Source organism: Tachysurus vachellii, chromosome 5, assembly GCF_030014155.1.
Source record: "Tachysurus vachellii isolate PV-2020 chromosome 5, HZAU_Pvac_v1, whole genome shotgun sequence".
Lineage (NCBI taxonomy): Eukaryota > Metazoa > Chordata > Actinopteri > Siluriformes > Bagridae > Tachysurus > Tachysurus vachellii.
The window spans coordinates 30,865,109-30,878,435 of NC_083464.1; the positions used below are offsets into that span (position 1 = coordinate 30,865,109).

General features: G+C 37.5%; 2 protein-coding genes and 1 long non-coding RNA gene across 3 annotated transcripts in view; 1 reads left to right on the top strand and 2 right to left on the bottom strand.

Moving 5' to 3' along the window:
- The window catches only part of LOC132846409 (uncharacterized), a 107,954-nt gene that overhangs the window by 45,857 nt on the left and 48,770 nt on the right, over nt 1-13,327 (bottom strand). The gene's annotated exons all lie outside the window — the stretch shown is intronic.
- The window catches only part of LOC132846407 (NACHT, LRR and PYD domains-containing protein 12-like), a 130,869-nt gene that overhangs the window by 20,778 nt on the left and 96,764 nt on the right, over nt 1-13,327 (bottom strand). The window contains exons 3-8 of the mRNA XM_060871122.1: nt 8,422-8,543; nt 6,290-6,406; nt 6,016-6,132; nt 5,533-5,587; nt 3,828-4,032; nt 1,806-3,576 (exon numbers count right to left, since the gene is read on the bottom strand). Coding sequence (XP_060727105.1) covers nt 1,806-3,576; nt 3,828-4,032; nt 5,533-5,587; nt 6,016-6,132; nt 6,290-6,406; nt 8,422-8,474 — 2,318 coding nt within the window. The 5' untranslated portion in view covers nt 8,475-8,543. The remainder of the gene's footprint in view (nt 1-1,805; nt 3,577-3,827; nt 4,033-5,532; nt 5,588-6,015; nt 6,133-6,289; nt 6,407-8,421; nt 8,544-13,327) is intronic.
- On the top strand, nt 10,832-12,287 carry LOC132845409 (uncharacterized). The gene is made up of 2 exons (XR_009648425.1): nt 10,832-11,778; nt 11,927-12,287. It is a non-coding gene; the product is annotated as an uncharacterized LOC132845409 (long non-coding RNA).

Sequence of the window (13,327 nt, forward strand, 5' to 3'; positions counted from 1 at the left end):
TAATATTTTATCAGTACTTAATGATGAACAGAGAACAAAACAAGTCAAAACAAAACAAGTTACAACTTTGTACAAAAAAATATAGATTAACTACAGCTGCTTATAAATACAAACACAGTTCAAAGCTTAAAATCTCCAAAATCCACAAAAAGGTTTATAAGAATGAAACCTGACGTCTCTTCAACAGTAACGGTGATAAACCTGACCGACCGTCACGTTGAACCGTCTTTGTGTTCACTGTCTGTTTTTACCACATCCACCATCTTCTGATGCAGTGAACCAGACAAAAAACTGTGTCTATAATTCAACTACAACAGATTAACAACAATCACGATCCAAGAACAAGAATGTAATCAGTCATTAACAGTTTGGTGTCTTTGTCGAGCTCCAAGTAGAACAAAACAGGACTTTTTAATAACAGCGGTCACGACACTACACTCACCCGTGACAGATTATTCATCCTCTCTCTTTTCACCTGCTTGTACACTTGATAAGCAAAGAACAAAATGAACCCCATCAAAATAAATATCTTCATAAAAAAAGTCACATTTAAACTCCATCCTCTACAAACAGTTCAGTGTTAGAGAAAAAAAATCTTCATCACACATCTGAGTTAGCTGCCTAGCTTGTTTCTAACAAAATAAGAAGATAAAGCTGAACATTTTCCCACCTCGTCTGTCGAATGTGTCGAGGTCTAAAATGATGATTGATGATTGATTTTATTTACCACGAGTTCAGTCCTTGGTAAAGTTTAGCAGTAGTGCAGACTGAAGGAGACTTTTGTTTTTTTACTCATATTGGGTTAAAATTTTTAAAAACAGTTTATGTTTTATTTTTATTAGAAAGAACAATTGAGGAAAAAAAAGCCATGACAGAGTGAATCTCCCCACAACACTGTGTCACACACAACAAAAGATGAGGAACTTGAACCTAAAGAGATACTTGAAGAACATTAGACTGTTTTAATATTTACTTTTTATATGTTCTATAATGGGGGCACGGTGGCTTAGTGGTTAGCACGTTCGCCTCACACCTCCAGGGTCGGGGTTCGATTCCCACCTCCGCCTTGTGTGTGTGGAGTTTGCATGTTCTCCCCGTGCCTCTGGGGTTTCCTCCGGGTACTCCGGTTTCCTCCCCCGGTCCAAAGACATGCATGGTAGGTTGATTGGCATCTCTTGAAAATTGTCCGTAGTGTGTGAGTGCGTGAGTGAATGAGAGTGTGTGTGTGCCCTGCGATGGGTTGGCACTCCGTCCAGGGTGTATCCTGCCTTGATGCCCAATGACGCCTGAGATAGGCACAGGCTCCCCGTGACCCGAGGTAGTTTGGATAAGCGGTAGAAGATGAATGAATGAATGAATGTTCTATAATATCCATATTGATCCCATTTTGTCAGTTCTATGTTTTTCTCATCTGTGAGAGTTTTGTTAAATGTCACTTTCAAAATAAACAGAAAAGAAAAAGACTTTCACTGGTGTTTAGGTCAGAAATGTCTTTAGTTCTTAAATGCATGCAGTTATTTTGTCTAGATATAAATTTTAGAGAACACTTAATTTTTCATGATTCATATATAAAAGCTATAAAATGACTCATATGATGTTATAAGATTTTGTCCATGTGGCCCAGCCCTCAGTTCAGATATAACATGTTAGTGTAAAAAGTGAAACAATCTTCTGTAAAAGTACCAGAGGTTTGTTTAAAGATGATTAGAGGAACTATTAACTAACATTAATCCAAACAGTGCAGTTCAGTGTTACATTAAAATAATAAACCATGCAGTAATACATTTATAAATAAAAATACTCACACAGCTTTTCTGGTGGCTTTGACCACTGGCAGCAGCCTCAGAAGACATTCATCTGATCGATCATAATTCCTCAAATTAAACACATCCAGCTTCTGTTCTGAGTTCAGTAACACAAACACCAGAGCTGACCACTGAGCAGGAGAGAGTCTGATTCCACTGAGACCCCAGACACCTCCACTGTTCAGGTAAGTTTGTACTTCCTGCACTAGTGAATGATCATTCAGTTCATTCAGACAGTGGAACAGATTGATGGATTTCTCTGGAGATGGATTCTCCCTGATTTTCTCCTTGATGTACTCCACTGTTTCCTGTTTGCTGTGAGATCTGCTTCCTGTCTGTGGCATTAAACCTTGTAAGAGAGTCTGATTGGACTCCAGTGAGAGACCCAGAAAGAAGCGCAGGAAAAGGTCCAGGTGTCCATTCTCACTCTGTAAGGCCTTGTCTACTAAACTCCTGAGGAGATCAGACATGTTTGACTTCCTGAAAAGATCAGAAAGATCAGAGGTTTGATGACCTGTTACATTTCTTCTGATGAAGGAGAGAAACATGTATAAAGCAGCCAGAAACTCCTGAACACTCAGATGTACGAAGCTGAACACCTTCCCCAGGTGAACCCCAAACTCCTCTCTGAAGATCTGGGTACACACTCCTGAGTACACTGACACTTCTCTGACATCAATGCCACACTCTCTCGGGTCTTCCTCATAGAAGATCAGGTTTCCTTTCTCCAGCTGGTGGAAAGCCAGTTTTCCCAGTGCCATGATACTCTCTCTGGTCTGCTGAGGATCAGGGTCACATTTCTGATGGTACTTTTGGTCCTTGTGTTTGATCTGAAAGATCAGGAAGTGTGTGAACATTTGAGTCAGAGTCTTGGGGATCTCTCCACCCTCTGCTTCACACAACATTCCCTCTAGAACAGTAGCTGAGATCCAGCAGAAGACTGGGATGTGGCACATGATGTAGAGGCTTCTTGAAGACTTCAGGTGTGTGATGATTTTATTGGCCAGGCTCTGATCACTGATCCTCTTCCTGAAGTACTCCTCTTTCTGAGGATCACTGAAGCCTCGTACCTCTGTTACCTGGTCTACACACTCAGGAGGGATCTGATTGGCTGCTCCTGGTCTTGTGGTTATCCAGAGGAGAGCAGAGGGAAGCAGATTCCCCTTGATGAGGTTCGTCAGAAGCACATCCACTGAGGCTGACTCTGTCACATCACACAATATCTCATTCTTCTGGAAATTTAGAGGAAGTCGACACTCGTCCAGACCATCAAAGATGAACAAAACTTTGTAGGAGTCACAGTCTATTGATTCGAGTTTTCTCATTTCAGGGAAAAAGTGATGAAGAAGTTTCATCAGACTGAGATTTTTCTGCTTCATCAGATTCAGCTCTCTAAAGGGAAGTGGAAACATGAAGGTGACGTCCTGATTTGCTTCTCCTTCAGCCCAGTCCAGAATGAACTTCTGCACAGAGACTGTTTTTCCAATTCCAGCAACTCCTTTACTCAGCACAGTTCTGATGGACTTGTCTTTAAAGAGATCATTACATTTGATGGGTTTCTCCTGTGTTGCTGGTCTCCTGGACGCTGTCTCAATCTGTCTCACCTCATGTTCATTATTGACGTCTTCATTCCATCCCTCTGTGATGTAGAGCTCTGTGTAGATCTCATTCAGAAGTGCTGAGCTTCCATGCTGTGAGATTCCTTCATTAATTCTTTTAAACTTCTCTCTCAGCTTGGACTTCAACTTTGTCTGATAGAAAGAGTCGAGTTCTAATAAACAAAGTAATATCTAGTTTAGTAATAAATAGTTATCATGCAAAATCTTTCAAATCAGCTGTACTGCTATTGATGTACTAAATATTATTGAAGGAACAGGACCATTGTACAAAGTAACCAAAAGCTGGACCACGAACAGAACAGAAAAGCAGCAAATACGTTTTAGTACATGATACTAAAATTAAAACTATTTCCTCTCTCTAAAGTGAACCTGATGGAATAAAGTCATTACTCAGAGCTCTTACTGTTGTGCAGTGTGTTAGCGAGATCTGTGTGGTTCATGTTCTTCAGGACGTGCAGTGTGATCTTCAGTGCTCCCTCTCTGACACTGTGAAGATCCTCCTCATCCTCCACCTCCCTCTCAGTGCATGCTGGGTAATCTGGACTCAGGAGCTTCCTAAACATCTTCAGCTCTTTCTTTATCAGAGTGATGACTTTGTGTTCCAGCTCCTGGTTAGAAACACACAGGAACAGATGTAAATATTATCATGTTACACAGTAAGACAGAGGTATTCAACTAAAATTTAAAGAGGTCCAGTAAGAGAAAATTTCTTGAAGCAAAGGTCCGGAAGATCATAATGTCTCACTAGTTAGTCTGATATATATTTCAAATCAAATACATTCAGTACAAGTCAAAAACTAAATATTTATTGTCATGTAACATAGAACTGAACATATGTATGATTGTAGATATGTATAATGTTCTCTCATTAAATTAATAAAAGTAGGGCTACATTTCAAAATAAGAGAAAATAAATAAAATGTGAAAATAGTGTATGTTTAAATAAAGTGCTTAACTTTCCCTTTTATATCTCAGTGAGAGAACTGAGCTCTAGCTTGGCTTACCAGGATTTTAAACCTGGGCTTGAATGTAGTCAGGGCCGCTCTCATACACATGTGGAGGTGCTCATTAGTGAGCCTGGAATATTTAGTTTTGATTATGTTCATTGTAGAGAAAGCTGCCTCCCAGTTGTATGTACAGTAGAGCCAAACATGGTCAGGATGTATAGGGCTACTTTCCTCAGACCTGGGAAAGCTGTCTCAGGGACGCTGTCTTCAGATTTGAGTGGATATGTTTGTTCAAAACCTTTATGTTTTGTCTCATAATGGCGTTTCACATTGTCACTTTTAATAAGTGCCACTGTTTCTGAACATATGAGACACACTGGTTTACATATGAGACACACTGGTTTACATATGAGACACACTGGTTTACATATGAGACACACTGGTTTACATATGAGACACACTGGTTTACATATGAGACACACTGGTTTACATATGAGACACACTGGTTTAGTGCTCCCAATGGGAAGTATGAACAGAAATCAGTCTGTCCATTCTGGATTAAATGTTTTCGCTGTCCACTTTTCTTTTTTTTTGAGAGCGGCATTTGTTCTTTATTCTTCCTTTCTCCGTCTCACTCGTCTGTTTCTCTCTCTTTGTTTTCTACATGTATCGCTATCTTTCTTTCATATGTAACTTTACTCTAATTCGCTCTCATCTGTCTTGCGCTGTTGAGTCGCAGTGTTTACTTCAGGAATGCACAGACTTGATTGGCTGAGTGGTGTCACGTGGGATAGCTTAACTCGCATGCAATTGGTCTGTGTGTTTCCACTACCACTACCGTAAATATTGCAAAAGCTGCACCGGGAAAATGGAAGCGCCCCGTCAAGTTTTAAATCATATCCTTTTGTTTTGGCTGTAGGTCCGGGTCCGTATTGGTCAGCTTCTGGGTCCGGACGCGGACCGCGGTCCGCCTGTTAGTGATGCAGTATGAGATGCTTTTATATCATAAAATTAAGTAAAGTCTCTTTTTATTATTACAGTTAAAACTTAAAACTGAAATTTTTATTGCTCATACAACTGATTACCCTTAATGCTGCTGCACATCAAGACATTACAAGGGATCACAACACACATTACACACTTTAAAAACAACACACACACCTTGAATATGGAGTCCAGCTGATTTCTGCTGCTGTTTGATTTCTTCTTTTGTCGTCTGTGAACAAACAAAACCCATCATGTAATATGACTATATGTATTCATAGCTGCACAAATCACACACTAATAAATACAGACATATTTAACACTATCCTCTTAACACAATACACTGATTTCAGGATTTCCTAACTGACAACAACATGTTTAGAAACAAATGTTTGAATAAATGACTAAAATCTTTATATTGTCATTAATGTCCCAGGTGTAAATGTTCTTCTGTAGCACCACAGACCCTCCAGCTCAGGGACTGCAGACTGAACTGAACTCTTAAAGCACTTTTCCTCACTGCCAGTCCGAGAGCTGCAGCACTGCACAGTTTAGTGTTTTACTGCTTCAACACCTGATAAAGCTCATGAAGGGCTTCATAATGAGACGAGTGAGTTTGAACAGGTGGAACACTGCTGTAAAGCACCTCACTATACTGACCTCACATCAGTAGAACTGTCTCTGTCTCTGAAGTTGTATGGACATTCTATTGACCGGTCACTCTTCATGGACACACAGCTGGGTTCTGGTGAGTCTGATCTCTTTCCCTGCATCATTCTAGAATTACAACAGAAATATCAGCAATAATTAGTACTCGACTGTCACAGCACTGTTAACTGCTTCAACACCTGATAAAGCTTATGAAGGGCTTCATAATGAGACGAGTGAGTTTGAACAGGTGGAACACTGCTGTAAAGCACCTCACTATACTGACCTCACATCAGTAGAACTGTCTCTGTCTCTGAAGTTGTATGGACATTCTATTGACCGGTCACTCTTCATGGACACACAGCTGGGTTCTGGGGAGTCTGATCTCTTTCTCTTCATCATTCTAGATTTACAACAGAAATATCAGCAATAATTATTAGCACTGTAAACAATGTCTTCATCATTAAACAGCAATAATTCCATATTTTTAGTTCAGATCCAGTCTGTACACTTATTCAAAGCTATGCTGCTCTTATGCTCCACATTACACAGTCCTTTTTACTCTTCTCTCAGTGAATGATTTGTCTAAACTGTTCTTAGTTTAGATTCAAGATTCAAGATTTTTATTTGTCACATACACAATTATATAGGGCATATATAACTAGCAGTGAAATGTGAGTCAGGTCCGCTCCATGGACATTGCACTTATTTAGACAACACAACAATGAAAGAATGAGATAAAAGTAAACAATAAAAATATAAGAATAAAATATAAAAAATATGTATACTGTAGAATTTAAATGTAGAATGGAAAATAATGTGCATGAAAGTAAACTGTAGTTATAAATATAAGATACACAGGGATGTACAAGAGGCAATGTGCATATCTGCATTATACTGTAAACTTAAATATTAAGATACACAGGAATGTGCAAACAGGTTGACACTTTCAGTATGTCAATGTGAGGTAGTGAATGATGAAGATCTTACTGATAAAGTGAATATTAAGTGGAGACATGAAGATGTTAAGAGGCTGTTTTTGAGTTTAGAAGCCTGATGGCCTGGGGGAAGAATCTCCTCCTAAGTCTCTCGGGTTTTGCTATCAGGCTACGGAAGCGCTTACCAGATGGCAGCAAAGTGAAAAGATGGTTACTGGGGTGGATTGAGTCCTTGATGATTTTAACAGCTCTGTTTTTGCAGTGTTTGAGGTAGATGTCCTGCAGAGAGGGAAGAGCAGACCCTGTGATGTGCTCAGCTAAGCGCACAACTCTCTGCAGGGCTTTGCAGTCTTGACTGGAGCTGTTCCCATACTGTATCACACTGAGATACACTGAGACAATACACTTTCTATGGCCCCTGAATAGAAAGTTTTCAGGATTGCTGATGAGAACCTGAATTTTCTCAGCTGTCGCAGATGGTACAGTCTTTACAGTATTAATTTGTTTTCGGTTTTGTTAATTTGTTTTTGGATTTGTTCATGTGTTTTGGGATTTGTTAATGTGTTTTGGGATTTGTTAATTTGTTTTCGGATTTGTTCATGTGTTTTGGGATTTGTTAATTTGTTTTCGGATTTGTTAATGTGTTTTCGGATTTTTTAATGTGTTTTCGGTTTTGTTAATTTGTTTTTGGATTTGTTCATGTGTTTTCGGATTTGTTAATTTGTTTTTGGATTTGTTAATGTGTTTTCGGATTTGTTAATGTGTTTTGCACTTCTCGGCCACCGTAGACTATAGTATTGAAAGCTGAGCTATAGTCGATAAATAGCAGCCTTACGTAGTTCCTATTACTGCTGTCAATGTGTGTGAGAGAAGAGTGCAGGATGTGAGAGATGGCATCATCAGTGGATCTACTGGGGCGATAAGCAAACTGAAGAGGGTCCAAAGTATCCAGAATGGAGGAGCAGATGACGTTTTTAACCAGTACCTTGAAGACCTTCATGACTAATGATATGAGGGAAACTGGACGATAGTCATTCAGACAAAAGGGTTTATTGTTCTTAGGCACTGGGATGATGACAGATTTTTTGAAGGATGTGGGAACCACTGATGTAGCAAGAGACTCATTAAAAATGGATGTAAACAAACCAGCGAGCTGATCAGCGCAGGATACGGACAGAAATCCCATCAGGTCCGGCTGCTTTCCTGACGTTCACTCGCTTTAGAGCCCTCCGAACCTCATCCTCCAACACGGCGATCATATGATTATCGCTGATTATCTCTATCGGCAGACTCGCGCTGCTTAGATTGCTTTCAAAGTAGCCGTACAAAGTATTTAGATCAGTGATATATTTACTGCTATTAAACACCTTAAAGCAAAGTTGAGTTCCTGTGTTAACTAGTGAGTGTTTAGAGATACAGATGTGTTCCCATGATAAATACAGGTGTGTATTTATTGCTGGTGAATGTAAAAGTAAGTCACCTCTCGTCTTTCTTTAAGTCCTGTTTTCCAGACACACTCATGTTGGAGGTCATGTCTCCTTCTCCAGATTACAGCAGGACACACGTTTTCTTCACTCCAACATCCGTGTGTTAAATTAAACCCTGAATCAGCACAGAGTTTACTTACAGGAAATAGTCACGCTATCAAGTTATAAAAGGTCAGGGTATATTCTGGCAAACGGTTTCCCTATTGCGGTTCCCAATCGGCATAGCAAACTGTAGCAGTTACCAACACGCGATGGGTAATTCGCAAAGCACAACGTTCCTTCCGTTTTCCCAGCGCAATACCAAAGAAAGGAATTAAAAGTACGAGTCTCCAGGTGTAAGAGGCAGGGCAACAGTTACAACATTTCAAACTTAAAGCTCATGCAAACAGATATTAATAGACAGGTTTCAGTCATATATTTATGGTTTATTTAGCAAAATTCTACTACTACACCTGTCAGAATAAATGTAACTTAACCAAGTTTTGGAGAAAAAACAGAAATCAATTAACCATTAGTTTTTATTTATTTCTTTTATTTAACCTTTATTTAACCAGGTAGAACTCACTGAAATTAAAATTCACAGGAGTGACCTGGCCAAGATGAGAAGCAGTACAAGTAATTCAATAACAGACGTACACAATACAAAGATTTTATAAGTTATATAGTTATTACGAGATCTATCCTTGAAAGGTCATCGTATGCTTCTCAGTCTTTAATTGTGAATCAATTAAAAAACAAACTATCTGGAACATAGTACATACTAAACCAGTATAAATAAGTAATAAGTATAAAGAATTCAACAAATAAGACAGTGGCAACACTTTTGACATTTTATGAACTATGCCTATAGAATCTATTGAATGTAATCATCAGAGAAAAAACTACCAACCAACATAACTGATCAAATCATTGCATAAAGCATTCTTTTGTATTATTTCATATGTATGGTTTGTAAGTTTGAAATTGTTTCGTGTCATTCATTTTCTGTGGAAGGGGACACAAACTGGGATGCACATTGCATACTGCCAGGGGGTCTCATGCTGATACAGTTTTAGAACCACCTAATGTCTACCACATTCTGAAATAGTGATGGTGACCACTGATGTGGACATTCAGATTGCAATTAAAGCAGCATTTCAAGCAATTTGCAATTCAAGCGCGTCGCGCTTGAACCCTAATCTTCTACAGCTTAATCTTTTTCTTACTGTACATTAGAGATGCTCGAATAATAAACGTCACCCGAATCAGCAGCTTCGATATCATTTAATCCTTTTTTAATGAATGCTGTTTTAAATGAATGTTCATTTATTAAAAAAAAAAAGAATTATCATCTCTCATATCCGCCTCCGACCCACCCGTGATTTATTAAAATGCACGTTATTTCTTATTATGCTACCCATCCTGTGAGTTACCCGCAGCGCACGTGATAGGCTTTAACCGCGATCCGAATGAAATGTGTAATGATGTAACTTTAATTTTGCATTATTGTCAAATCTGTAAATGTTTTCTGCAACAAAATATGTATAGATAAATATTGTGCAATGATGATAATATTGTTTTTATTTTATTATTATTGTGTGTGTGGAAAAATTGGTTTGGGCATCAGTTTATTTAAATATGGAAAAATAACTTAACACAAAAAGGTCGCAAGGTGCAATTTCAAAACGAACTTTGCAAAGGACACTTTGCACTCTACCAAGGCTGAAGTATACAAACTTAACCAGTAGGCGTTGTTTTTAGTAATTAGGCTTGTAATATCCTTAGGTGCAGATATATGTATACAGACATAGGAGATAAACTAACACATGGAGATAAATTAACATGAACCTTTATTTATATATATCGAGTGGGACACCTGCATGTCCACACTTGGTCGGCGACAACAGACTGAAACCCCGAACACCACTCCCTACAGGACAACCTTGTCTATTACATCCCTTGTAGTAAATCCCTTGTAGAAACATTATAACAAACATGTATGAATATGGACACAAGGATATGTACATATTTTATTATTTATTAAATATTTAATAATATTTAATATTATTAAAATAAAATATATAATTTTATATATATAATTATAATATATAATTATATAATAATATTTACTAATTATAAATATATATTAAAATAAATAATATTTATTTTAAAATAAATAATTTAAAAAATTATTAAATATTTAAATATTAAATATTATTAAATTATTAAAAATAATTTAAAACATATTTATTTTAAAATATATTAAAATAAATAATTATTATAAAAATAATAATAATTATATATTATAATTATAATATATAATTATATAATTATAAATATATAATTATATAATAAAATTATATAAAATAAATATTTAAATATTTTATTAAATTATTTTATTAATTAAATTTATTTAATTTACATTAACTCTGGTTAACAAGGTTACATACTGAAGATACCAACATCAGCATCAGCATCAGTCTCTTTTACATCTGCAGCAACAACAGCAGGGAATCCAGGCTGAAAAGAGCAGTAAACTGCCAAAAAGAAAATGCCATCTAAATCCTGCTGGCATGAGCAGCTCTCTAAAATCTTCTTCATTGTCCATGGAATGGTCGAGAGTACAACCATGGCGTGTGTCTGGACGGTTACACGTGGCTCGCACTGGCTCATGTGTCATACGAAGAAAACTCAGGCTTGGTTCACTAATACAGAAAGGGACAGAACACCTTGTTAGATGAGCAGTTCACATTTATTCATAATTAACCCTTTCCAATTAATTATAGGACAATTCTTAAGTATCCCAGACAGATTTTTATCCATTTTCTTAAATAATTTCTTTAAACTAACTAAAACTCTACACGCTGTTGCGCACTTGTAGGCACGGACAAGAGTAAAAAAGGTTCACAATTTTATCTTTGCTGCTGCACAACAGGACCCAAAGCTCCTCGTGATGCATAGAGAGGAAGAACCCTGATTGTTCGTTACACTGAGATTTTATGAGTATGATTCAAACACAGAAACTTAAAGAAAGAAAGTTAAAGAAAGAATCGTCAATTACTGGCTACATTACAACATTTGATCACCTGAAACCAAAATTATCCCAAACCCATTGATTACTTAAAGAAAGAAATTCTGCTGTTTTATTGTCTTTGTTGTTGTACTTGAAAAAAAGGGATTCTATAAGTTTTTTAAAAAATAATTAAATAAATAACAATTGCAAATTAAAAATTAAAAAATTCCTAGTTAAAAAATAGTTTATTTTTATATTATGGAAGGCAGAAAGGTAGGTCAAGGTGTATGATCCTGTGGAAACCATTTCCTTTTCCAATTTACCTGACGGCTGCCCAGACTGAGGTGCTCAAATTTAAGTAAGTATAATTTTAAAATACACCCCTTCTGACAAGCAAGGTGTTACAGTATAAATGTAATAATCAGTTCTCTCTCTCTCTCTCTCTCTCTCTCTCTCTCTCTCTCTCTCTCTTTCTTTCTCTCTCTTCCTACATATATACACTAAAGATTATTCAGAAAAAAAGCCTCACTTTTACTTTACTGGACAAAAGACACCTGGATGCAGAAGATTTCTTTCTACAAAATGCTGCTGTAATCGTCATCAACACAACCATTACTTCAGCACATTTAGTCCATTACTCTTTTCCATCTGTAATTAAATCTAATTGCATTATTTGGTGTCACCCACAAGATGGGTTCCTTTTTGAGTCTGGTTCCTCTCAAGGTTTCTCCCTTATGTCATCTCAGGGAGTTTTTCCTTGCCACCGTCGCCACAGGCTTGCTCACTAAGGACTTCAATCTATATCCAGTTTTCTGTAACAAACATTTATTGAAAGGAAACGAACTGTATGAATAAATTTTATCTGAATTGACCTGGTGTGATTCTATCACTAGCTGGTGAGTCATGTGCTACAAAATCAGACATTATCATTATTAATAACATGTATTAATATCTAATGACCAAACACTGCTTTCTGACTGAATGAATTCAACAAATTCATAAGATGATCAGTTTTAAATGGTGTTAAAATGCTGTTCAGTGCTTGCATTATTTTATTTCTTTATGTTTCTTATAAAGGGGGGCATGGTGGCTTAGTTCGCCTCACACCTCCAGGGTTGGGGGTTTGATTCCCGCCTCCGCCTTGTGTGTGTGGAGTCTGTATGTTCTCCCTGTGCCTCGGGGGTTTCCTCTGGGTACTCCGGTTTCCTTCCCCGGTCCAAAGACATGCATGGTAGGTTGATTGTCATCTCTGGAAAATTGTCCGTAGTGTGTGATTGCGTGAGTGAATGAGAGTGTGTGTGCCCTGCGATGGGTTGGCACTCCGTCCAGGGTGTATCCTGCCTTCATGCCCGATGACGCCTGAGATAGGCACAGGCTCCCCGTGACAGTTCGGATAAGTGGTAGAAGATGAATGAATGAATGAATTTGTAGTAGATTTATGGCCGTTGTTTCCGGGTGTGAGGGTGAGGGGAGGTAAAGTCTCCCATTAATTAGAACTAACAATTACAACGCCCTAATATTTATATCATGATCAGCTAAATATATGTAGTATTAATTTATTTTATAACATTATTGGTGTTGACAATCGATTATGAGTCTTTTATAATAAATCAGATAAAATACTAAAAGACCCACCCCTCTCCGTTACACAAGTTGGTATCGTCCAAGTGGCGTCTCGAAAAACAGCGCTTACTTTAAACGTTTCAGCAGCTGTTTGGAAGAGAAAGATAACAAATTCGCGAAAAACAGCCTCGTGTAGTAGTGTATTACATTAGCTACATGTTATTTTAATGGTTGTAACTATTATTTTAAAAGAAAATATTGCTGGGTATCTGAACTTTCTTAGATGATGTGAAGCTTCGAAGGAAATAAACATGTTTAATGGAGAAATCAGACAGATGGACAAG